General features: G+C 39.1%; 1 protein-coding gene across 1 annotated transcript; it reads right to left on the bottom strand.

Annotated features, from left to right (window-relative positions):
• Positions 1 to 309: 309 nt before the first annotated feature.
• On the bottom strand, positions 310 to 20,436 carry SYAP1 (synapse associated protein 1). Its single transcript, XM_059821748.1, has 9 exons — positions 20,226 to 20,436; positions 15,292 to 15,410; positions 13,066 to 13,132; positions 11,288 to 11,361; positions 10,793 to 10,932; positions 8,912 to 9,057; positions 3,730 to 3,788; positions 2,562 to 2,709; positions 310 to 1,019 (listed from the first exon to the last, which is right to left on the bottom strand). Exons 1-9 carry the CDS (start codon positions 20,434 to 20,436, stop codon positions 892 to 894), a joined length of 1,092 nt encoding a protein of 363 aa, XP_059677731.1. The 3' UTR covers positions 310 to 891.
• Between the last annotated feature and the right edge of the window lie 3,545 nt (positions 20,437 to 23,981).

The raw sequence follows: 23,981 nt of genomic DNA, 5'->3' as shown, positions 1-23,981 counted from the left end.
TGAACCAATTTTATACATATCTACAGTATTTAATAAAGATGTCCAAACCAGCCAAAGTTTTTACATAGATGTTTCAGCACTTAAAATAAAGATAAGCATTTAATTTGCTGTCACTCAGACAGCAAGATTAAATGGAAACATAACAGTCTTCTGAAGAAAGAATGCATTAAACCATTTCTCTCTGTGGGGAAAGGCAGTATCTTAATATGATGATTTAACAAGTTAATGACTCTGTTCTTATTTTAATGCTTAAATGTTTGCCAGTTAATCACATCTGATCAATAATTAATCAGTACTTCTTTTGGAGTCTGAATTAGTATTTTTTAATAACAAATTATTGGAAGTTACTCGATAGGGTTTTCTATAAATTCTTTGGCTACATACATTAAGGAAGTTAAATACACATGAAAGCTACTAGCTACAAGTACCTTAAAAATAGTACACATTTACAGATTATACAGGGATCAGAGTGCAAACGTGATGAGAGAGTTACTTTCAAGGACTATGTTACTTACAACATCCATTTTTACATCCCAAACAGAAGGCTGTAGACAAATTGAGATTCTTAGATTTAGAAATCTCTTTGCAGAGCTTCCTGACCACCTAAAAATGATTCAAACTAAACTGTTTCTTCGTGTAATAATGTTACCACTTTTAATTATAACATATAACCTGCAGTGTCTGTCTTTTTTTTTTTTCTTTTGAAGAATGCTGAAGTTCAGAAACTGCTCATATAAAGAACAGAAATAATGGCTGTATCCCCATATGGAATTATAATGATTTCAGATTCTTTTATGTCTTTTGAAGATCTTTCGTAAGCAAAATATGAAAGCAGAAATCCATGTCAGTCCTCAGAAAAAGCTTAGGGTTATAGTGATTTTGTGAAAATGCTTAATTTTCTTCTTGCAGCATTTCTTCTATTTCTTTATCCCAGTTTTCATCACGCTTTTCTGATTCCGTCACCACCTCATACTCTTGAAGCTCTTGTTGTAATTCCTTTTCCCAATCAGCAGTTTCTTCTGCAAGAGACAAATTATGTGTAAGAATTAAATTGATAATACAGAATGTTGCATATTTATATAAAACTAGATTAATTTGCATTTACTCTCTCTTACAGCCCCCGAACTTCATGGACAATTCTCCTTAAAAACTAAAGAAACTTCAAGATCAGAAATTTCATCTTCTTATTGACCATGGATAGGAATTAATTAATATACAAGTCTATATTCCTATGTGCATACTATAATAAAGATACAAAAAGCAAATATGCAGCTTAGTTGTAACAAGCATCCCTTTGCAAGCTCATTTCCTACACTCTTTCAGTCTACTATCAACTGACTTTCTCTTTGTACTTTTAAATCTCTGGAAAAAATTAATAAAGTTTGTAAATTTGTTGAATACACTGTTACGGAAAAAAAATATCAAGATTAAATACTGTGGATCATGTGAAAAAAGAAGCACGTATTCTCCTCCCTGACATTTGTAGCTAGGCAAGCTCATTTAATCAGGGTTAAAGGTAATCATATTTCATACTTCAGGGCAAAAAAATGAGTCAGAAAGCATTCCTGTATTGTTAATCTCTGTTTTAATTAGGTCTACCTATCATATGCAAGAGTATGGGGGAGGAGATGGGTGTTTGATGTGTTACATGTTGGTTAGTACTTCAGCCTAGATATGAAGGTACGTAATTCCATAGTCCAAGTCAGTAATGCCAGCTGAGATTTCTCTGAATAAATTACACATTAATGACTTACTGAAACACTTCCATCAAAAAGCTAGGCACAAGGAACCAATATTACTTTTAAGAATTCCTCAAGCTTGGCTATGTATTGGAAAAAAACCCAATCTCAGAAAAGAAGGATTCAGCAACATCAAACACACATTGTAAGATGAATTCTGAAAATTGTATTATGATAAGCATCTACATATATAAGTGTCTTCATTGTGTATGGCCGGAGTCACATCATCACAGATTGTTTTTTATGCTCTTTACACTGATACTAGTTCTTCTGAATTAAGTATAAGCCCCACTTTATTTCTTCTCATCATTATCAAAGCTATTTGTTAAATTTTAACTGTTCCAAATGCATGTAAAACCTTTTACAGCAGAGGCATCTGCAAGCTCACAGTCTGGTGCTAATACTGCCTTTTTAGCTGGTGTCACAAGAAGAAAACATAGCCTCACTTCCAAATACTGTACTTGACCTATAAGGTTGTCAATTAAAGAAAGAAAAATTCACCTATGAAGGAGAAGGAAGGGAAAGGAGGAGGTAGACAGAAAAAAAATACTCCATTGTCACTTTCATAAAAGAGCCACCTAAAAATTGTTAGGTTCTTTGGATTTAAACAGCTCACAGCTAACATTCTGTATAAGATGTGGTTCGGCTGTGGTAAGAATTATCATTAATTTCTGCAATATTTCACTGCAAGTCATTTCATACACTTTGAAAAATGGTCACACATCTACTTCCTTAAATTGAATTATAATTTTTTTTTTTTTTTTAAATCAACCTATCTTAGAATTACTGTATTTAAGACACAGAAGGTAATAATAGCTTTACCTTCTACTACTGAAGTCTCTTCTCTCTTTTTGTCTAGCACCAGTTGTTCCATTTCTTTTCTTAGGTCTTCCTGATTCAGATTACAGGCATCAAAAGCATCGCTTACAAATTCTGATACACCTGGACTTGTGGAAATCTCTTCCTCATCCTGCAGTAAGATAGTTTTGTATAAGCTTATCCAAAAAGGGGGAAAAAAATGTCACCAATATATACTTCCACTCATGTGACTGACTGGCTTTTAGATAGAGTCAGCAAAAAACCAAACCAAATGCATTACTCTGACAACTATTTTTCTTTATGGGCTATTTTTCTTCAAGAGTATTTTTGTACAGACAAAAATGTTAGATAGTTATACTGAAAATTATCTCCTTTTCATCCTAGGCTCCTTTTTGTGTGTTTCTTAACAACTTTAATTCTGTTTTTGTAATTTTCAGAAACAATAATAAACTCACGAGTAGCTTAGAACAGTACCTAAGACTAATACTAAATTTTGACCACAATTCAGTAACAGTTTTCTACACACAGATAATAATAGAGAGGACTGTTCTTTGGAAATCTTTCTAGCTTAATTTAGTCCACTGCATATTATTGGCAAGTGAATGCACAACTCTGCTTTTGCCAAGAGTGTTCTCTGGCACTGATTTTACAATCCAGAAATGAACAAGGGTCATTACACGTCTAAGTTAATAGGTTTTTGCAGTATCAAGCAAAACTCTACTTGCTGTTGCAAAAAAAATAATGTTGCTATTGCAATGCATAATTTAGATTTCTGATACTTAAACCTGACAACTGCTGAAGAGTTGGACAGAACATGGCACACAAATATATTTTTTTTATGAAGGTATCCCTGATGTCTAAAGACAATGCAAACCTTCTACCCCAAACATTTTGGAAATGTCACTGTTGAGAGTAAAAACATGTTTTATTATAATGTGCAGGATACTAATGAAAGTATTCTTCACATAAACTACTGTTTTTTCTACTGAAAAATGAGTTTAAAGTGTATGCACTAAAAATTAATATCACAGCAGAACAGCAGCAGGTTAGGACTGTCAGATACTATATTATAATGCTTTCATAGCACAACTTACTCAAAAGGATACATAATTACCTATTAAGTAACAGTTTCACATACTAAATACCAGATAAAATATAACAGCATTTTTACCTCTTGAGATTTTATTTGAGGCTTTATTGTAACAGGCGGTGTTTTTGGCCGTACTGTTTCTATCAAGAGGTGAAAAAAAAAAAGCTAGGTTACATTTAAATATATAAAGATGTCATTTAATCTGCATGGCTATTAACTGTACAAGGAAATACTGTATTTCAAGTTTTAAGGAATTCTGGTGGTTAAAGGCTGAATTCAGCCATAGATGAAGCATTTACAACAACAAAACAGAAGAGAAGCAATTTTCTATTCCTTAATTAAGGCAAATTTAGCAAATAATTTCTTCATTATGACTCCAAAGTTAAATCACAGGACTCCTTCTGCCCCTCAAAACAATCCAAAGAGCTACATAAATAGGAACAGTTGGAAATCTGAAAGAATGTCTTCTATAAAACACAGATTGCAATACATGTCACAAGATCTTTGAAGTTACAAAGGTGTAGACTTGGTCATGAATTCCAGTTACTGGCTATCACAGAAGTTCCCAAACTCCCCTGGTTGGGTGCTACTACTGACATGGGCACTAGTTAGCTCTTAGGTATACCAGGCTACATCTGTACGTACACCCCTAAATGCACATGAGAAGAGTGCTCCGCAGCCTGACCTTCTTTCACGCAGGCAAAGGAAGTCACTGAAAAACATAAACCCTAGAAGCTATTCCCAATTTCCTAAGAAAACTCACTGTGCATTCTGTATTTAGTAGCATGGTGCTAGGAGGACAACGATTGTTTACAAGCAAGGACAGATCTTTTTTCCTGGCAGGTAAAGGAACACCCCAGCTTTCTTCCTTGTGCAGCTAGCAGGGTAGAGGAGTCACAATAAAGAGCCAGGTGGCTGCAAGAATAATTAACATACTGGGCAGGTTGTGGTAGTGATGGAGTGCTTGCTTAGCAGTTCTATTTGTTTAAACATGCAAAGCAGCTCTGAGCTTGCAGCTCTGCTTTCTGCAGTGTGCCCAGGTGGACCCTTCCTGCTTACTCAGCAATTTCGGAAGGGGGATTTTTTTTTTTCAGGTTTGATTTTTAAAATAAAGATCAGCTGTAATTACAATAATTCCCTAATTGGTAGCTGTCACTGCTTATACAGCTCATCTACTCAATGCCCACTGCTCTGTCCCATCATCTCTCTTCCTTCCCCTTCCCAGCCTTCAGAGGATCTGTTATTGCACCCAACACCACAGCCAAAGAGGCTCCAGCACCCCCTGCTCCGGAAGCCCGTAGAACACGGCACTAACTCTTTGCTGCTCAGCGCCGAGTGCGCAAAGCACCACGCAAGAGAGATGCCTCAAGCTCCATCTGCTGCTCTCATGCAGAAGCGGCACAGCAGCTCTGCACTGGGCCATGCAACAGTCTGATGTGACTAACATACCATTAGCACTGTTCTGGATCTACTGGCCTGGCATCATCTCCTCCACTGCTGATGTGCTCTCTGCCCCTGAGGTAACTTAATTCCCAAGTAAATAGTTACTAATACTTGGAGAAGGACTAGAACTTGGCATTTTGTTATAGATCTTATATAGTCTCTACACTAGAACGTGGAATGTCTTCTATTTGTCCCTTCTTTTTTCCTTTCACATCAACCATGCTAATTTAACTGTGTGGAAACAGCAGGTAAAGAGGAGACAGACAGATAAAAATGGAAGGCAATAAATTCTATTTTATAGACATCAGTCAGCTTTAAGAAGAAACTCTGAACATTATGAAGTTACCAACAGGCAATTACTTCCAGTTTTAGCCTCCAATTAGGCAATCCAACCTTCAAAAAGGTTATTTAAATCAAAATAACACAGATGATTCAGAGCTTCCCAAATCCATGCAATTTTCAAATTAAACAAAACATGTATTTACTATGGTCTGGTAAACATACCTTTGCCATTACAGAATATACAGTCATTAGGACAGTAAATGTAGCTGCATATCCTATACTGGTCTTCTGAACTGTATAAGAACCTTAACAGGCCAAAAGATGGTGGTTTTTTTTTTTGTTTTGCGTCGTTTTTGTGGGTTTTTTTTAAATGAAGATATGTTTTGTTTTCAGTCACAACAGTAATTTTACTAGAATAACTCCTTGGGTATTATCCAGCAACTTGCTCTTTGACTAGCAATTCCCAGGGGTTTTGATGACTCAAAGATAACAGCTTTGTTGTTCAATAGGGTCAGCTGCCACCTCTCCTGTAGACTTGAGACACTTCAATTAAAACAGCCATAGTTTGGCAAATGTGAATACTGTACTGTTAAAAAAAAAAAAGGACGTTATCCCTAAGCACTTACAGTTTAAGACTACCCATTTAACTACATATTTAGACTGCATAAAGGAAACCTTCACCACCGTCATTAACGATAGAGTAACTTCTATTTGACTAGCCAGTCAGCCACAACAGTAGCAGCTTCCCTTTTTCTGAACTTGGTTTACTGAAGCAATGATATGCAGAAACAGAAATCAAATAAAAAGCTCAGTGGAAAGGGGAAGCATACTGATAGTAAACAGACTTCACAGACAACATGCTTATAAACAACAGTGAAGAAAATATCTTCTGGCAGAATTTATGTTTCTAATCCTTCCAAACACAACCTTTTCCTCTATACTAAGGACTAAATGGAAGGATCCAAAATACTCAAAGATATATTGTGAGGCACTACATAAACCAGAGAAGACAGTCACTACTCTTAATAGTCTATAATATAATCCTATCAGCTGCTGTAATAAAAAATCCAGAGGAACAGAAATCCAAAAAAGATTAAAAAAATCACAACAATAAAGAAATACAAGAAAGAAAGAAAATTAGATAAATGCATTTAGATGCCAGTTAGGTGCAAAAGTTTATGAAATTGCGAGAATCCCAATGATTTCCTGAGTTGATGGCACCTGTACAGGGTAACAGTAAACACAACTTGCTCATAGAAAATGACAAAAATGGGAGCCGAATATGGTGGGAGTGTGGAAGTGACATAACATGAAAAGGTAAGTAGGAAATGAGCCTAAATACAGTCTGCACTGAAAGGTAAAGACAAAAGCTTTCTGTTATGATGAAAGAGTTAATGGAGGACATTTAAGAGTAGCTTTTTCACATGAGGAAAAATAATTAAGTCTCAGCTTCCACGAAACTGATCAATCAGTTGTTTCTCCATACAATCACATTTCCTCTATTGCTCTTCTGTTTCTACAAAAAGAACATGCTTACAAAATGACAAAAACAGCAGGAAGATTCACTATCATGTAGTTCTCAACTTCATTTTTTAACATGCACGTATTTTAAATTAAAAGGTACAGAAAAAAACCAAACCAAACACAAGTTCTGTACTCCTTTGCTTAAAGCAGTCTTTTGAACTATACTGAGTAAAAGAATTGTTATTAGAGTAAACATATATATCATGTTGGGCTATTTCTATACTGTCTTTGTTCATCTTCCCAGGGAGGGAACCCTGCTCCCTACAGCCCACTGGTGTGTGCTGGCAACAGTTACACTCCTCAAAGGCTAGCATCCTCTGGAGGACACATGGCCTGGGGTCACTTTGCATAGATTTGGCCAAAATCTCCTCTGTGCTCTGTGTAATACACTCAAGTGAGGCCAAGATTTTTTTTAAGCTTACAAAGCCTGATATAGCATGAATAGTGTCTCTGTGATTTACAGTATGCTGTTCAACATGAGGACATGCTGTAATGTTTGATTATATATATAGCCCAGTGGGACAGCAGACAACTGTCCCGGATAAAACAAATCAGAATTTGTGCCTCTTGGTCTGCAGTAGATTCTGGAGTGACCTGTTCTGTCAACATTACTTGGATTTTAATTCAGAGAAAACTACTTTGTTCATTCTAGATGGGAACCTTGCCTGTGCTAACACATGCACACCCTGAATAGAACCTATGAGAATTTCTGAGACAAACTGACAGCAAAGGCACACACAAAAAAGCTTGAGGAAATTACTACAGTCCTTTTTGAAAAAGTATCTTCTATGCAACATGCAAGCCCAGATCTGAAATTCCCTTTGTAACCTCCCCTTCACCCCAAGGTTCAGCTGCCTGTGTCCAAGCAGCCAAGGCCCAGATGAGTAACCTTAGCTCAGACTATGCAGAAAATTACCAAGTTGTGCAAAAGAGCTGTGAGAAAGTCTGTAAAAAGATAAGAAAGGTGAAATTAGAAACTGAGGTAGGATTAGAAAGATGGGATCATTAGCAGTGCAAGGACTCAAGAGGAAAAATACCAGTATGGAAAGATATTATATTCGAAAAGGGGGAAAAGGAAGTCAACTTGGCAGTGATCAGTTGGTTGTCAATCAGGCCAGCAGTGTCAACAGGACATGAGCATTAATGGATTTCATGGATGATGACAATTTATTGATGTTGGAGATATGAGAATGTGTTCCAAGGGGCAGTAAAGGCTTTCTCCTTCTGCCTAATGCCTACCCAGCCTGCCAAGATTCTTCAGGTGTCTTACCAGGGGTGGTGAGCGCACCTAGCGTAAGCTAAGATTTAATGAGCTACTAGTTATCTTTTGTGTCTTTGCTAGTAACTCCTTTATACTCTTTAAGCTGCATATATTCCTGCTTGCAGAATTTGTTTGGTCAGTAAGAATCATCTGCATAAACTGATCAATGTAACTGAAGATGCCTACATTGAAGTGTGTTTTTCATCTCAAGGTTGAATCCCAGGTAGCCTCCTGGTCCCCATCTTCCTCCATTTCTGTGATACATTGTGGGCCTTTCCACATCCTGCATGCATCTCTGCCTCCACCACCACAGTAATTCTACCCCCGTATCACTCGCTAACTTCTGTTTGGCCTGAGACCTAAGGAAAAGCCAAGAGCAAACCATATGCCAGCTGGCTGGGTTGGCTAGTACCTGTTGTCTTATCAGGTGAAACAAAGGTACCTCCTACTTCTTTCTGACAAGTCAAAAAAGCACACCAGAGACCACTAGTGGTCTTGAGCTGCTATAAGACAAGTACAAAATTTCATCTCTTGAGATTTCCACTCTTCTGACAAATCTGGCTGAAATTGGAAAACAGCTTAAAAGCGCTAGTAGCCTCCTCTTTCCCCATCTGAACAAACAGACGAAGTATGGTGAGAGAAGCCATGATTTAATAGGAAATCCAGGATAAAAATTCCATGTCACCTGATGTATACAGTCAGTACGCCTGACACTAACTTAATGAGCTGTGCTAAAACAAATCCTTTCCATACCTTTCAGTTGACTATCCTCTTCTCTGCCTTTGTTCTCTTCTTTTCCTACTGCTTGCTGTTGAGCTGCAAGTGCAGTGAGTTGTGCAGACTGTTTAATTAGTGACACCCTGTAGAAATAATTTCTCCAGAACACCTCCTCCTTTACGCTAGAGAGAACAAACAGATTTTGATTACTACATTGGGAAATACAGTTCCTTTTACCATCTAGCAATGAAATAAAATTAAATATGTAGAGGGAAGGAGTAGACATAGCTGCCACTTAAGTAAAAACGTAAAAAAGATATTAGTGATATTAACACAGTTTAAAAAAATCCTTCATTGTAGAAGTTCTTGATCTCTTATAAGACAGTTACAATGGACTTGAACATATAATAATAAAAAATAACAACAACATAATGTCTTTAGAAAAAGCTTAACAGCATGCAGCAATACATAATTTGGAAAAATGTTATGCAGTTCCATCTCTCTTGCCAAATTATGTAAACTCACTCAACAAGCCAAATAACCCTGTTCTCTTCACTTCCTCTCTAAAATGAACATTCTATCATTATCAAACTATATTTATCTACTTCTTCCCTAGACCTCAGGTGGAACTGGAACATCTTTGATCTATAGGCAGAAGCCATTCCTAGGTTGCAGCAGAACTATTTCACTATCTGCACATCTTTCAGCTGTCTGCAGGACCTTCAGTAACTAGAAACTACCATCTCAGGAACAACCAGCTCTGGTAAGTGGGAGACTATCCCATTTCTTATGTAACGCGTTCCTCTGATAATCCTCCAGTAATCAAGAAAAGACCCAACTTTAACCCAGAGGGAACAGAAGACAGAAATGGCAAGATCCGTGGGGAGGAAGGTGTGTAGGTTAAGAAAGAAAGAAGAGAGTGAAGTTACCTTCCCACCCAATTCAGGGAAACAGTGACTACTGAGACTAACAACAGGGGAAAAAACCCTATTAAGCAATGTGGTAGAACAGGCAAGGATAGCATGACCAGAGGCTAAGACAGAGCATCAGAGACAGATCTGATGAAGACCTAGAATATGGGCAGAGCTTTAGGACTGACGGCAGCAAAGAACAGCAGGGAAGGGGGTAAATAAAATGAGGAGCTGGGAAGATTTATAAAAGGATGAGATTTAAGACAGAAAAGCTCAAAGAAAGATGTTTTCTTTCCTGTTTCTATCCTTAGACAAGGAGACTAATGTTGGGAATTCCTACTTAACAAGAATGTTGACCTGTGAAACAAGTTTTAGGAGCAGAGTCTGGGACTGGACAAGGAAGGATAACAGCACTGGAATATAGCTGGGATCAAGAAGCCATACTGGGACAGACCATAACTGCTGGGACAAAGACCTTATGGATCTTTTAGTTACGTCCACTAGAAGGAAGGCAATCACAACACAGAGCTTTTCCCATTGCCTATTCAAAACCAGTTTTTCTTGCTTGCATTGCTGCTGTTTTGTGAAGCATTCTTTTACCATTTCTCCAGAGAGCCTCTGACTCTCTCTAATAACCTTTTTGGGGTGTCAGTTACACCAACAGATCTGAACATTTTTGTTGCTGTATTTTCCTTTGTTTGGGAAAAAGATTCTCAATTAACTTAGCACACTGGGCATGGAAAAATTTAAGGCCTCTACCATACTTAAGTCAAGAGGTCCTTATTAGTTCAGAATGCCTAACAGATCTACTTCTGTTCCTTCCTCCAATTGCTAAACCATAATGCACGTGCAATATTCCATGTGTTTGAAATCAGCAGATACAAAATACAGAGGAAGTACATAAAGAAAGAACTGAAGGAAATTAAAAGAAAAAGGAGTAATTTATGAATACTTAGAGATGCATTAAAAGTACAAAGATACATAGTTACCATCAGAAATTACTTACTGTTTGGGAACGAGATCAAACCTCATCCTATTGAGAAGTTCATCTTCTTGTAACATCACCATTGCAACAGGGTACATTTGATCAAAGTCAAAATTAAACTGCACACCTGCTGGAGGATCCCGGAGGAAATTTCGTTTATCCTTTAAAGAACATATTTATGGTCATTAAGTGATATCAGAAAAAGGATATCATATTTCACACACAAGACCAGTAAAGCAATCCCACTTCCTACACAATTCTGTCCTACTACAAAGCTGTAAAGCCTTTATAAAAATAAAAAATTATATTGGCAATCTACTTTGGCTCAAGTTGATACTGAAAGAACTATTTACTCTTGCACATGATCAGTACAGTGACAAACACGTTAAAAGTAGTATATTGAAAATACATAATTTAATAATGCCAGCCAAACTTACTTTGAAAAGAAAAAAAAAAGGGAAGTTTTAACCTCTCCAACAGAAAAATTTCAAATCTTACAGGAAACTAAATACTTACTGCTGATAAGGCCAGTATTTGTTGTTGAATTGTCTCTTCTTCATTGCTATCTACCCAGGGAGGCACTGCTACTTCTGTTATTGAAAGGATGAAAACAATTGCAAGTGTATTACTTTTTTAAAAAAACCAAAAAACACCTTACATAAAGTAACATACAATGTCACAAAAATAAGCAGACTTACGTCAGTAAGCCAATTCATTGTTCCTTTTTCCTAAACTACGCTCATGGCAAAAGAGAGAAACTCTAGGAATGGATCTTTGCTTATCAGAGGTAAAAAAAAAGAAATTAAACAGTTGCTGATTTCTTTTATTGTAAAACTAAAACTGTGGGGATTTCTTTGCAGTGTGCACCAGTCAGAACTTGGTGCCTCTTGGTTTAGTTACTGAAGTAGTGCTGTATGACTGGTTAAGCTGCCTGCAAATAGAAATTTCTAGAGTCACTTTAAACGTGTAAACTTTGTCTACGTTTTCAAAGTCATTTACTATTGTATTAATTTCCTAACACCCAGAAGACACCAATTCTTTAATGATGGAGAAAAATAAGTTATAAATTTGTTATAAATTACATGTTACACACTGAATAAGCATACTCGAGTTCAGCTGATTTATATATTTACACAGATACTTCCAAAATAATTCTGTAGGCTGTACATAGAGGAAAATAAACTATTGTGGATGTATAGAAATCTATTAATCTCTTTACTGTCAATGCAAATTCAGCCTACAGAGACATTATGATGCATCTGTAATAGTTAAATAATTCTTGTGTACCTAAACTAACAATGCTTATTTGCCTATGCACCTGACATCAGCAAGATCTTCCACCCACACGGATTCATATCTGAGGCTAATGCTTCTTTCAGTTAGGCCATCTGTTATTCCTTCTTCACCAATCTAGCTACCTATTTTCATGAAACTTGTAGGTATATATTAACAGATGACAAAGTTTACTAACAGAGGCAAAAAGACAGAAATACAGACAACACGATCACATAAGCAGTCTTGCAAGAAGAAACCAGACTAACATACTACCTACAGACAGTATGAAAAATCTTATCACAACCCATTTAAAACCAGCTCATTTTCAGGATTAACAACAGAGCCACTACTTATTCAAACTGTCAGAAATTATTGCATTCAAGTAACACTTTAAGAGAGATAAAAGCCAATGATGAAATGCAATGTAAAAAAAAAAATACTGTGCTTCTTTTAAAGTCTCAAGTAGATCCACTGATGTCAATAGTACCTGGGTGGATAACTCAAAGCTTTACATCACAGATAATTATAAAGCAAATGGTTTATGGGAAAGCAAAAGAGCAATTATGCCTTTAATGTAAGCAGAGCAACTCCTACAGCAAAACTAATTAAATACTATAATGCAAACCCTACCCCATGTTTTTCATTTCATTATGAAAATGTGACCTGATTGCTAAAGCTCAAAAGAAAAGTAATCAGCATGCCTGTTTTCAATGTATACACAGGCTTAAGATTCAAAACAACAATAAGAGATCAGCTTTGCTAGCACAGTGATCTTTGAGTTAATTTCATAATGCTGAATTTGGTTAAAAAAGCAAATCTAAACCAACTCGATAATGTAACACTAACCTCACTTAAAAATGTCATCTTCCTATTCCACAATATATGTTAAGTTCTGCCATAATGTGTTTCATTAAACAGAGTTTTGATAGTTTAGGTTTTGATATAGCTCAATTATCCAGCTTCCAGCAAGTTTTAGCTTATGCAATGTTATGCATTATATATATAAAAAAATACATTACCTGATTTTTTTGTTTGTTGCTCTTGGACAAATTTCTTCTGTTCCTTCTGAAAATCTCCAATAATTGTCTAAAATAAAAATTAGGGAACCACAATAAAAAAAAATTCACTCTTTTTTCATGTTCACTCAGAAAATGCTTTCAAATCCACTGCAGGATCATATTCTTATATCCCTGGTGGTCCTTTCTGTAAGTTAGTTTAAGGTATTTCATGTAACTCATACATTCCCCTTTAACAAAACATTCGATTTTGCCTTTAAAAATTTAAAATATTGTGCACGCTTTCAAAATTTTATTTATAGTTTTACCAAGTTCAGGGGACAACAACAAAAAAGAATGAAAAATCCCAGCTGATAATTTGAACGTCAGCATACTACGCATATACACTTAGCACCTTACCATATCAAATACAGACAACACAGACTGTTTAGACTTGTTTAAACACGTTTTTAAAGCATTCAACACTTAAAGATACCCTTGGCCTTACAATAAATTTCAAGAGTTGCTTAAGAAATATATCCTTGTAAAATTGTTAAGTATGATTTTCAGAATGTCTGCTCAGCTGAAATAAAATTAGTTCTCCATTTATGTTATTGACAAATTTTCATTTAGAATTAAATTGAATTTAGAATTAAAAAATGGAGAATGGTCTCAGAAGTCAGCATGCCATAATTTAGAAGTAACAATGCAAATATTCTGTAGTTGAAAGCAGAGGCAAAAAACCATGAAGCTAGAAATGAATACTTAAATCACTCACAAAATACAAATTTTATGCAGTGAAGTCTATGGCTTAACAAGTTGCCAAAAAGCATGCAAGTCTTCAAGCTAAATCCTGATAAATTCCTGTATTTTTTTCCTTCAACAACCCAGCATTTCAGTTTAAGATGAACATCTCTCATCAGTGAGAGAACTACTGTAGTGCCTGTTACACAACTAGATCACTGTGGTTCCTCCTGGCTGTAAGTTATATGAATTATTGGTATTTATGGAATAAAATAATTTATATGGTGTAATAAAAAAGCTTTACGATTATATAGTTATAATCCTGTTTCTCCCATACATAAACTTATTAGTCAAAACTAATATTACTCATATTACTGTAAGGCATTCACAGAAAAAAGAAAATGGTTTTTTAGGCATAAAATATGCTGTAGGTACTTAGCTACAGATTCTTATGAGCATTATTATTTGTGTGTTAAATTACCAAATAACCTTCTTACTCGATTTTTCCATTTTGATGTGGATCAAAATTACGTTAGACTCTAATATACTGTAGTAGGAAATATAACTCTGCTATTATATATAGACAGCTGTCACTAAAAAGTCAGTGAAATCTGGAGACAAAATTTGATTATAACAGAAAAAAAAGGAAACGCTTTAGTTCCCCTGAAGGAGTGTTTGAGAGACAGAAGCAGGAGGAGGGGTCTGGCTGCATCTCCCATGTCTGACACTCCCGGATGCACAGTCCCTCTACAGCTGGGTTGGTTTTGGCCAGTTCCCTTTCCCTTTCTCTTCCAAGCTACCCTGGCTAAAAACCACAGAACGCTACATAGCACTTATTGCTGCTTTTTTTCCTTTCCACCAAGTTCATGACTTAAAGCACTGGGAAAACACTTGCTGGCAGAAGTCAAGCAACTGGAGCTGGCAGACAGGAACAGGGAGGGCAAGAGATAAGTGGCAGGGTTGGGGAGGAGAAAGGACAATAGTAAGCTGTTTCACTAACTCACTGGGTTTTACGAAACCATACCTGTATAGCCCTAGGGTCTTAGTATACAATATCCACAAAGCTGACCTAATGCTGAATCTTGCTTCAGAGATGCATTTAAGACACAGGCTATAGCATTTCTCTTTCCACCTAGATAAACTGGGGAAAAAACACCAACCCACACATCCCCCAGACATCCCCCAACTGCCTGCCTCTACTAACTCTTCCAGTCTTTCCTCCTATGCCAGTATTTTTTGTATTTCTTCTGGTCTTTTTCCAGTGTATCTACATCCTGAAGGAACACAGGTGCAGTACTGAGTAAAGCAGAGTGACCATTTTTTGGCATGTCTACCTTGAATAAGTATTTCAGTCACATCATTTATCGTAACAGGAGACATCTGCTCTTGAAATATGTAATTCCTAAAGCCAGCTTAAAGAAATGTTATCACATGCCAGATATGTTACACATTACATCAACAGTAAGCAAGCAGATCTTTCAGATCAATTATCTAGAAATAAAATACCTTATCAATGATACTGTCGATTTTTCCTTCTTCTACAGACTTCTTTATTGTATGTGCTGTTTCGGCAACGGATTCAGATATCTTTTTTGTAGCAGCAGTGGCAAAATTGAAGAGGTAACCTTTCACAGATGAGAAGAGAAAGGGCTGAAAAAAGATCTCTTGATATCCAGTTCTCTGACTAGATTTTCCTTTCTCTTTAAACATTTGGATACCTACTTGAAATCTTCTTTCAAATTCATTTAACCCAGCTTCTGGCCTATGAAGAACTCCTAAAATCCTATTTATCCTTTTCTAGTTCATATTCTTTAGTGATGATGATCAAACTGTATGTTTGATCACAACTTTCTGTAAATCAAACTTTAATACATGAACCTTGTTTACTAAATCAAACATTCCTAATGGTCCTTGAAATATTGCTTTCCAATGAATTTTCTGAAGCAACGTGTCTTTCCTAATTTAATTTAAGTATTTCAGAGACATTAAGCAATAAAGTAACTTTAGCAAGAGTATTAAAAGAGAATTATAATTTTTTAAGAAAATCAATATGCACAATAAAGTGTCATGAACTAAGGCAGCAAATACATAAAAAATTTTAGGCAAATAACACTTGAGATTCCTTCAAAAGTCTTAAGATAGAAGCTTGCTCTTATGTTTGCCCTTTTCTATTTTGCACTGTCTTCTTTTTAGCTCCATGAGAAACACTGTAGCCCTGCTTACCTTTTTTTCTGAATATGTTCCATGTCAGAAGAGCATTAACAAATATTTTCAAAGACTAACTAGCATTTTTTATATTAGCAGTGCTGAAGTGAAGAAAGGTGACAGGGAAAGAACTATGTAGCATGGACAGTTGCCTTGTATTGTTCGTTTTTAATTAAGGAGAACAAACTTGCAAGCAGCAAGATGTGTATCACAAACCTTCAGAAACATTAAATATCAGTTTATTGACAAAGGATCTGAAACAACATTGGCATTGTTTATTTCTCAGATAATGACATGATGTCACAAGCATTTTATTACATTTGAACAGTTGTATTATGATTGTAAGATCACAGTTACAGTATATACAATGAATGCCAGTAAGCACCATAGTAAATATAATAATATAATAATTGCAGAGGGATCTAGATGGATTGGAGCATTGGGCAATCATCAATGGCATGAAATTTAACAAGAACTAATGCCAGATTGTGCACCTGAGATGGAGTAGTGCTGGGAACAAGTATAAATGGGGAGAGGATTGGCTGGAGAGCAGCTTTGCGGAAAAGGATCTGGGGGTGCTGCTTGGCAGCAGGCTCAATACGAGTCAGTAGTGTGCCCCGGCAGCCAAGAGGGCAAACCACATCCTGGGGTGCATCAAACACAGCATAACCAGCCGGTCAAAAGAGGTGATTATCCCACTGTATTTAACATTGGTGCAGCCTCACCTTGAGTACTGTGTGCAGTTCTGGGCCCCACCATTTAAGAAGGATGTCAAAGTCCTCGACTGTGTCCAGAGGGGGGCAACAAAGCTGGTGAAAGGGCTGGAAGGAATGTCCTATGAGGAGCGGCTAAGGATTTGGGGTTTGTCTAGTTTGGAGAAAAGGAGGCTGAGGGGTGACCTCATTGCTCTCTACAGCTTCCTGAGGAGGGGAAGGGGAGAGGGAGGCACTGATCTCCTCTCCCTCATATTGTATCCAGCCACAGGACTCATGGGAACGGCTCAAAGCTGCATCAGTCAGGGAAGGCTCAGACTTGACATTATGAAACATTTCTTTAGCGAGAGTGTAGTCAAACACTGGAACAGGCTTCCTAGAGAGGTGGTCAATGCCCCAAGCCTGTCAGTGTTTAAGAGGCATTCGGACAATGCCCTTAAAAACATGCTTTTAACTTTCAGTCGGCCCTGAAGTGGTCAGGCAGTGGGACTAGATGATCGTTATAGGTCCCTTCCAACTGAACTATTCTATTCTAATTCTAGGGTTAGAAGCAGTAATGGTGGCTCTAAACTGCATAGTACCTACCAAAGTTATATTTGAGGCATTAGTAAGAATGCAAAGCACATGGACAAAAATATTTTAGTTATTTCAGAAAATCAACTTTGACTTTTATAGAAGTGATTTAAAATAAACCCAGCACTTCCGTTTCAAACAGAAAACCACCTTCCTTCTCAGGACATCACAAAAATTCCAGTTTCCTTATAGGTTAGAAATCTAAGAAATAACCTTACCATGCAAAAAAACCACGTGAGTTGTTTTAACACACTGTTGTTAGCCACCGGTAGAATGAGTTACTTTGGAACATTCAGGTCACCTTTTGGAAAGCTGATGGTTCTTTGTGGCATATAAAATATTCTTTCTTCAGTGGTATCACCAAATCAATACTGACAAATGTAGAAGTCTAGCCAGCCCTCAAGCAAGCCAGTTTCTTTATATGTAACTTCCATTTATAAGCCACAGAATGGTGGCCACCAAACTTTCTTCAAGTACTTGCTAGTATCTTTCATATCTGTTATCAGGCTTTACAACCCATCACATGCTTCACATTGTATAAAAAATACTATCTTCTACACTTTAGACATAGACATTGTCCCCCTTATGATGGTAGAGGAAGCAGCAGCCTACTGGATTGTTTCCTCCCTACCAGCTTTTATTGGTCGTTTTATGTATCCCTGGAAACTTTCTCACATGCAATTGTTTTAGGTGCAAAAGGTGTCGAAACATTTGCTGTCCAGCAACATTTTGGTATTGTTGGGCAGAGTGGTTTTGGCCAGTCCTGGAACCAGTCTGAAGAGCAAAATGCCTCTTATCTCCATTAAGGGCAAATATTCTTCTGAACTGAGGTACTTGTAAAACCTCAGTGAGAGGTGGTGCTTTGCCTTAGAAAAATAGAATTAGTGGTGGAAAAGTAACATATGCACTTTCAAATGACCAAGAAACTTTCCCTCCCTCTTACAAATTTATGCCTGTATTAAGAATATGTATCTAGCAATATTTCTATTATTAGTTCACACTGACAAACTCTCCTAACCTTTGTAATGATGTGAAAATGAGAAAAAAATAATGTATGTAAGGCTTCAGTTTTACCATTAAAATTCTTATGTGCTAGGGGAGTCTTTCCACACAGCTACCCTGGTTATTAGCCATGCAGATGTTTCTAGAGTAATCATGTGTTAAAACAGTGACATCCAAATCTTTACAAAAAAGCCTTTCCACTACAATCTTCTCTGGTATCACAGACAATGAACTCATGGATTACTAAAGCAAATTCTCACTTCCAGTGCAAATTATATCTGTAACAGTCAACACTTATTCTTCCCCTGAAAATTCAGTCTTTTTTCCTTCCTGAACAATCAGAGTGACTACCAGATTAGGATCAATTTACAACAAACAGACGAGTATTTGACCAAACTACACAGATAATCTGCTGCAGCTCAGATAGCCCAAGGCAAAGCACAGTAAAGAACAATCTCCGACTAACCTTTCAGTTGTTATTGATCCAGCGTTTCAGAGCACCAGTAAGAAAACACTTTAGCAATGAGTATGGAGAGCTGTACTTCGGATTAATTTTATCTGAGAATCTACTATAGTAAAGCAGAATTCTTACCTATAGCAAATTACAGCCTTGCCTCATTACAGATGAGTTCAACAAAATAATCAAAACCCATTACTTTCCTATCAAAAAAACAGAAACCCCACACCAATTCATGAAGTATGTTATTCTATATGTATACATCACTTCTCCCACAATGACAACAGAACAGATACTTAAAGAAATGCTGTTCATTTAGTAGAAGTTCTGAAAAAGATGATAACTGAAAAGAACATTTGCAGACATTTACTTAGTTCATATTTTAAACAGCCAAGTTTTTTTCAAATGTTTTACCTCCAGTGAGGCAACATCCTTTAACAGTGCACAGAACTGTTAGCAACGTAATCAAATATTTCTCATTGTCAGTAACCGCTATTTAAAAAGAATCTCAGAAATGCAGAAAAATGAAGAGGAAATTAGAGAATTAGGTCACTTCCAAACTTCCAGTTTTAGCAATTGCATAGGATTGTTTCAGAACTGTGGAAGACACTGGACAAGGTGCATGAAAAACTACACGGTAGTGATGCATGCCATAGACTGCAGTTAACAAACATCATTTAAAAGAGATGCAAAACAAACATATGTGAAAACAAAATAAAAAACGGTAGGGAAGAATGACTTTTAACACTTCTTCACTGAGAACATGTTCCATACTAGCTAAACTGACCTGAACTACTGTTTACATCTGGAAAGATATGCTTCAGAGCTGTTTGGTTTTTTTGAAAGAGTATTCTGGTCACCTCAAACTTGTGTTCCCCATTTTGCATCACTATGCAAGCTACATTGGAGTTGTAGCTATCTAGATGAAAAGTGATTTTTCTTTTACATTTGTTGAACTGAGAACAAACATGCTTAACTCATCTTAAAACCTATCTATAACTGTTTAGTTCAACTAAAGCTTTGCTTTATGTGCCAATGATAAGTACTTCTCCAACCCCTAAACGTACATTAAACTGGCCTACCTTCCCTTCTCCAGTTGCTACCCTGCAGTCACCATACTAAGGGAATTTTGCTGCCAAGACTACTGTTTTAAACCAGACCCATAACAGCACTTCCCGCGTGAAGATGCCTGGGCACGATACACTCCAACAAATGAGGCTATTGTTTTACTCAAGCCTTCTCGTTGCATAAAGGGCCACAGCGGCGATGTGTGTGGGAGGGGGAGGAGCTCCACACCTCTCCGGGGCGGCCCAAGGTACCGCGGGGGAGCAGAGCGGAGCGGAGGGGGCACTTCGGCTGCGGGGAGCCGCAGGGGCAGCGCGAAGGGCGCTTTCTGGTTAGCTGCGGGTGTTCCCCGGGGCTGGCGGTGCCCGGGCCGCCTCCGCCTCCCTCTCCCCGCCAGCACCGGCGTGCGAGAGCAGGACACTCACTGCCGAGTCCCTTGGCCTGGCTGAGGAGCGCCTCCGAGTCCACCTGCAGCTCCGTCTGCTCCGAGCTCTGCACGGCCGCCACCGCACCTGCAGCTGCCGCCGCCGCCGCCTCCTCCTCCTCCTCCGCGGAGCTGCTCCTCTCCTCGGCCGACAGCAGCTTCTCCTCGCCTGCCCGCTCCAGCCCCAACCAGCTGCCCAGGCCGCGCAACATGGTGCAGGAGCGGCGGCGGCCGCCGCACTCGGCCGTTAACGGGCACTCCTAACGCCGAGGGGCGAGCAGCTCCGTATGCGGAAGCCCGGGCCACCCGCTCCTTCCGCATACGCCACTTCCGCCTGTCGCGGGGAAGGGCGGCGCTCTAGCTTCCCTCTCGCGGCGCCGCAGGGGGTGGGCAATAGGCGGGGCGGCGGAGCTGGCGCGCGAGGTGGGCAGAGCGCTGCCGGCAGGGAAGAGGGAGGCGCGCGGGGCCGCCGCGGGGCACCTGTCCCACCTGTCCCACGGGACCTGTCCCACGGGACGGCCGCCGCGCCCCACCCGGCTTCTCTGCCTGTGTGGGAGGCGCACGGAGGGGGACTCCCCGCGGCTGCCGGCGCTGTGCGCTGGCTGGTTCCTCCCTGAGGGAGAAGCAGCGGGCTGGCCTCGTAGGCGTTTTACCTGCGGCTCGGGGCGCTGCCGCGGGGCTTCGCCTTCCTCAGGGCGGTGCCGCCTCCTCCCCCGGGGGTTCGCGTCAGTTTGGCAATCCCCGCGGCGGTTACCGGGCAGCGGGCGCACCTCACCTTCGCGCTCCGGCTGCTGGTTGGAGCATCCGCCTTTAAAGGCAAAAAGGCGGCGCGGGGCGGTAAGTCAAAGGCCGGCGGCTTGCGGTCGCTCGGGAGGGGGCAGCCGCCCCGGCCGCCCTCCGTCTCTGCTCCGCCGTCCTGCCGCCCGGCCCGGCCTCCGCTCAGCGGCCGCCCTCCGACGGCTCTTCCCGCCCCGCACCTGGGCCGCGGCGGAGCCACCCGCCGCCGCCCTGAGGTGACGGCCGGCCGGCTGCTGGGGCGGGGCAGGGGGAGCCCCTCTCCTAGGCCCGGCTGCTACTTACCGTAGGGCAGCACATTTGCGGCGGAGCGCTCCGAAATCCCTGCTGAAGATGGCAAGCGCCTGCTGATGAGCCTAACGGAGTAACTCGTGTTCCTCTTTGCTTGTGCTGATTTCCCGTTTCCAGCGAAATGTTTGCTTCCAGTATTCTCTTTTTGCTTTCCCTTCCCTATTTCCTCTCCTTTTACAAGCGACTTCCCAAACCACCCGGAGTTCCTTGTTTCTATTGCAAGTAAACTGTAAGCTGCTGGGAAATCGCTGTTCTTGCTAAAATCACAGCAAGGTTTTCATTGTGGTTCCTGTAAGCAAGGTGATAGAGTTTCAAAGTTGTGACGTAGCACGTATTCAAAACTTACAGCTGTTGAATTAATTTCTCCTTCCCCCCGCCTTCTTTTTCTGGAAGTAGCTTTGAAAATGGCTTAGATGATTATGAAATGTTAATGTTGACAACTACATTATGTCAACTACAGTTGTCAACAAATGTATAAATTACATTTATGAAGGAAGAGTCTGAAACAGAGGAGGTAGACTTCAAATCTTAAAATCTATGCTATTAAAAGAAAGTTAGCGTTAAATAGCAGGGAAAAGTTAATTCCTGATGATCCTTTTCTCCTGATTTTAAATACTTTTGATGGTTGTGGTCTTCCTTTTGTCTATACTGACAAGAAAATAATAGTTTATTAATTCCTATTATCAGTCACAAGAACATTGATAACAAGCATTGTTACATTCCCGAACTTTGCCTCCTGAAGATCCAGGCCTTATTTATGTTACTTCAGTATAGTAAGAGGAAGAGCTACAATGTTTGTCCACCAGCTACTGCTTACGACCAGTGTTTGAAGAACCATACTGCTTTGATTTATCCTGAACGCTGTTAGATCATGTGCTGTTGTATGTTGTTTTGAACGAATTAGGTACTTAAGTAAGGAAAGATTATTTTCTTGACCCTAGAATTTTTGCTCTGTGGTGAGCCACGCCGTCATTACTCTAGTGATTAGCCTCCACAGCTGCCTGAATGTAATGTGAATGCAATTATGGATGAGATACACGCAACATCATCCTGTTTCAGACGGGGTGGAGAAATGGTGGCAAAAGCTATGCTTGTGTGAAAGCCAGGTGAAGTGGGAGAATTGCAGGGACAGCATCAACAGCAGTCAGCGAGAACAGCAGATTATAGCAACAAGAGGGGTGATGAAGGATTTTTAATTAGGATAGTAATTATCAGAATTTTTAGGGGGTGGGAATATCTCCTCATCATCTGTTTTGATAGTTCTGGATCCCTTACCATTCATACTCATACCCAGTGCAAGGTGGCATAGGTGTATTAGCACGTATTAGATTATTTCCCCCCCAACCATATGATTTGCTTAGTGTGATATTTGAATTTCTTGGTTCATAGCAGGTCCTGTTTTTCAGTTTTAATTATCCAGGCTTCTTATAAACAATAAAATTTTCAGGAGAGGAAGTTTCTGTATCTGAAGAGACATTGTTGCTTATGTTAGTACTATTGCAGAGCACTGTGAAAGATGATGTATCTGATCGAGGCTTGAGCACCATAATATGCATTAACTATCATGTTTATCTCTTCAGGCTATAGTGTTTGTGAGTACTCATAGTTGCGGTTCATTCTTGTGAAGAATTGTTTATTTCACGGTCTAGACAGGGTAGCAGAGACTTTGACAAGTTGGCTATGTTGAAGGCCACATGCCCTAGCTCTCAGAGCCGCTCCATACAGGGTTGCCGTTATGAATTCATGATGTTGATGTGTGTCATAACATCAGATGTTTCTCTAAATCTGAAACTTTAACCAGATACAATGTTGTTTTCTAGAACAGCATCAACTCTTACTCTACATCATAGTCCAGAGATGCTAGGTGATTCTTTTTCTGATTTTTTTTTTTTCTCTCACAGTAACTACCTGGAGAGGGAGAACATGTAGGCATGTGAAGAAAGGACTCCAGACTCTTGAGCAGTGATGTGCTGTAGTATAAATACGGACATTTTGGTTCAGTTTTTCTTTCCTGGTCTTATGTTCTATTGATCTGTAGGATATTGTAAGACTTGGTGAAATACTTGACACACTGTGAGTTGGAGAAGCAAAAGGTGCTGAAAAATGGAGTGGATGGTATAACATTTTGATTTTAATAGATATTTGAAGCTACAGTCACTATTTTTGAAGGCAAAGCTACTGGATGGAGAATGTGAGTGTTCAGGCTAACGTAGCAATGAACAATCTTTGAGCTAACTTCCCAAAACATGTGAAATTATTAACTTCTCTAATTTAGAAAGAATCCAGGGTGAGATTCATCTTGCCTAACTTGTGGTTCTAAAAGATAGCTGGTTTTTCCTGTCACAGGAGAGGAATAGGCTGGGTGAACTGTGCCTTTCGTTGGCATCTCCACAGAGCCAAGGAGTATCAAAATGGTACCTTTTTTTCCACTGACTGCATAGCGGACTTAAGCACTCAGCTTACCTATTAGTGTATAAGCTGGGAGAGAAGAATCCTACTCGCAGATTCCAAAATGGTGTTTTTGTTTTCTGCTTCTGAAGGTCGTTTCAGCTTAGATTCTTTGCATACTGAGGCTGTGTTCTTCACTGGCATGAATTTGCATTCATCAGACGTACATCTTTGTCATTTTAGATTTCCAGCTTGAGATCAGTGTGCTTGTGCTGATTTTCCG

The sequence above is a fragment of the Gavia stellata genome, chromosome 1 (assembly GCF_030936135.1).
Source record: "Gavia stellata isolate bGavSte3 chromosome 1, bGavSte3.hap2, whole genome shotgun sequence".
NCBI classification, from domain to species: Eukaryota; Metazoa; Chordata; class Aves; order Gaviiformes; family Gaviidae; genus Gavia; species Gavia stellata.
This window is presented reverse-complemented; position numbering and strand designations above follow the sequence as displayed.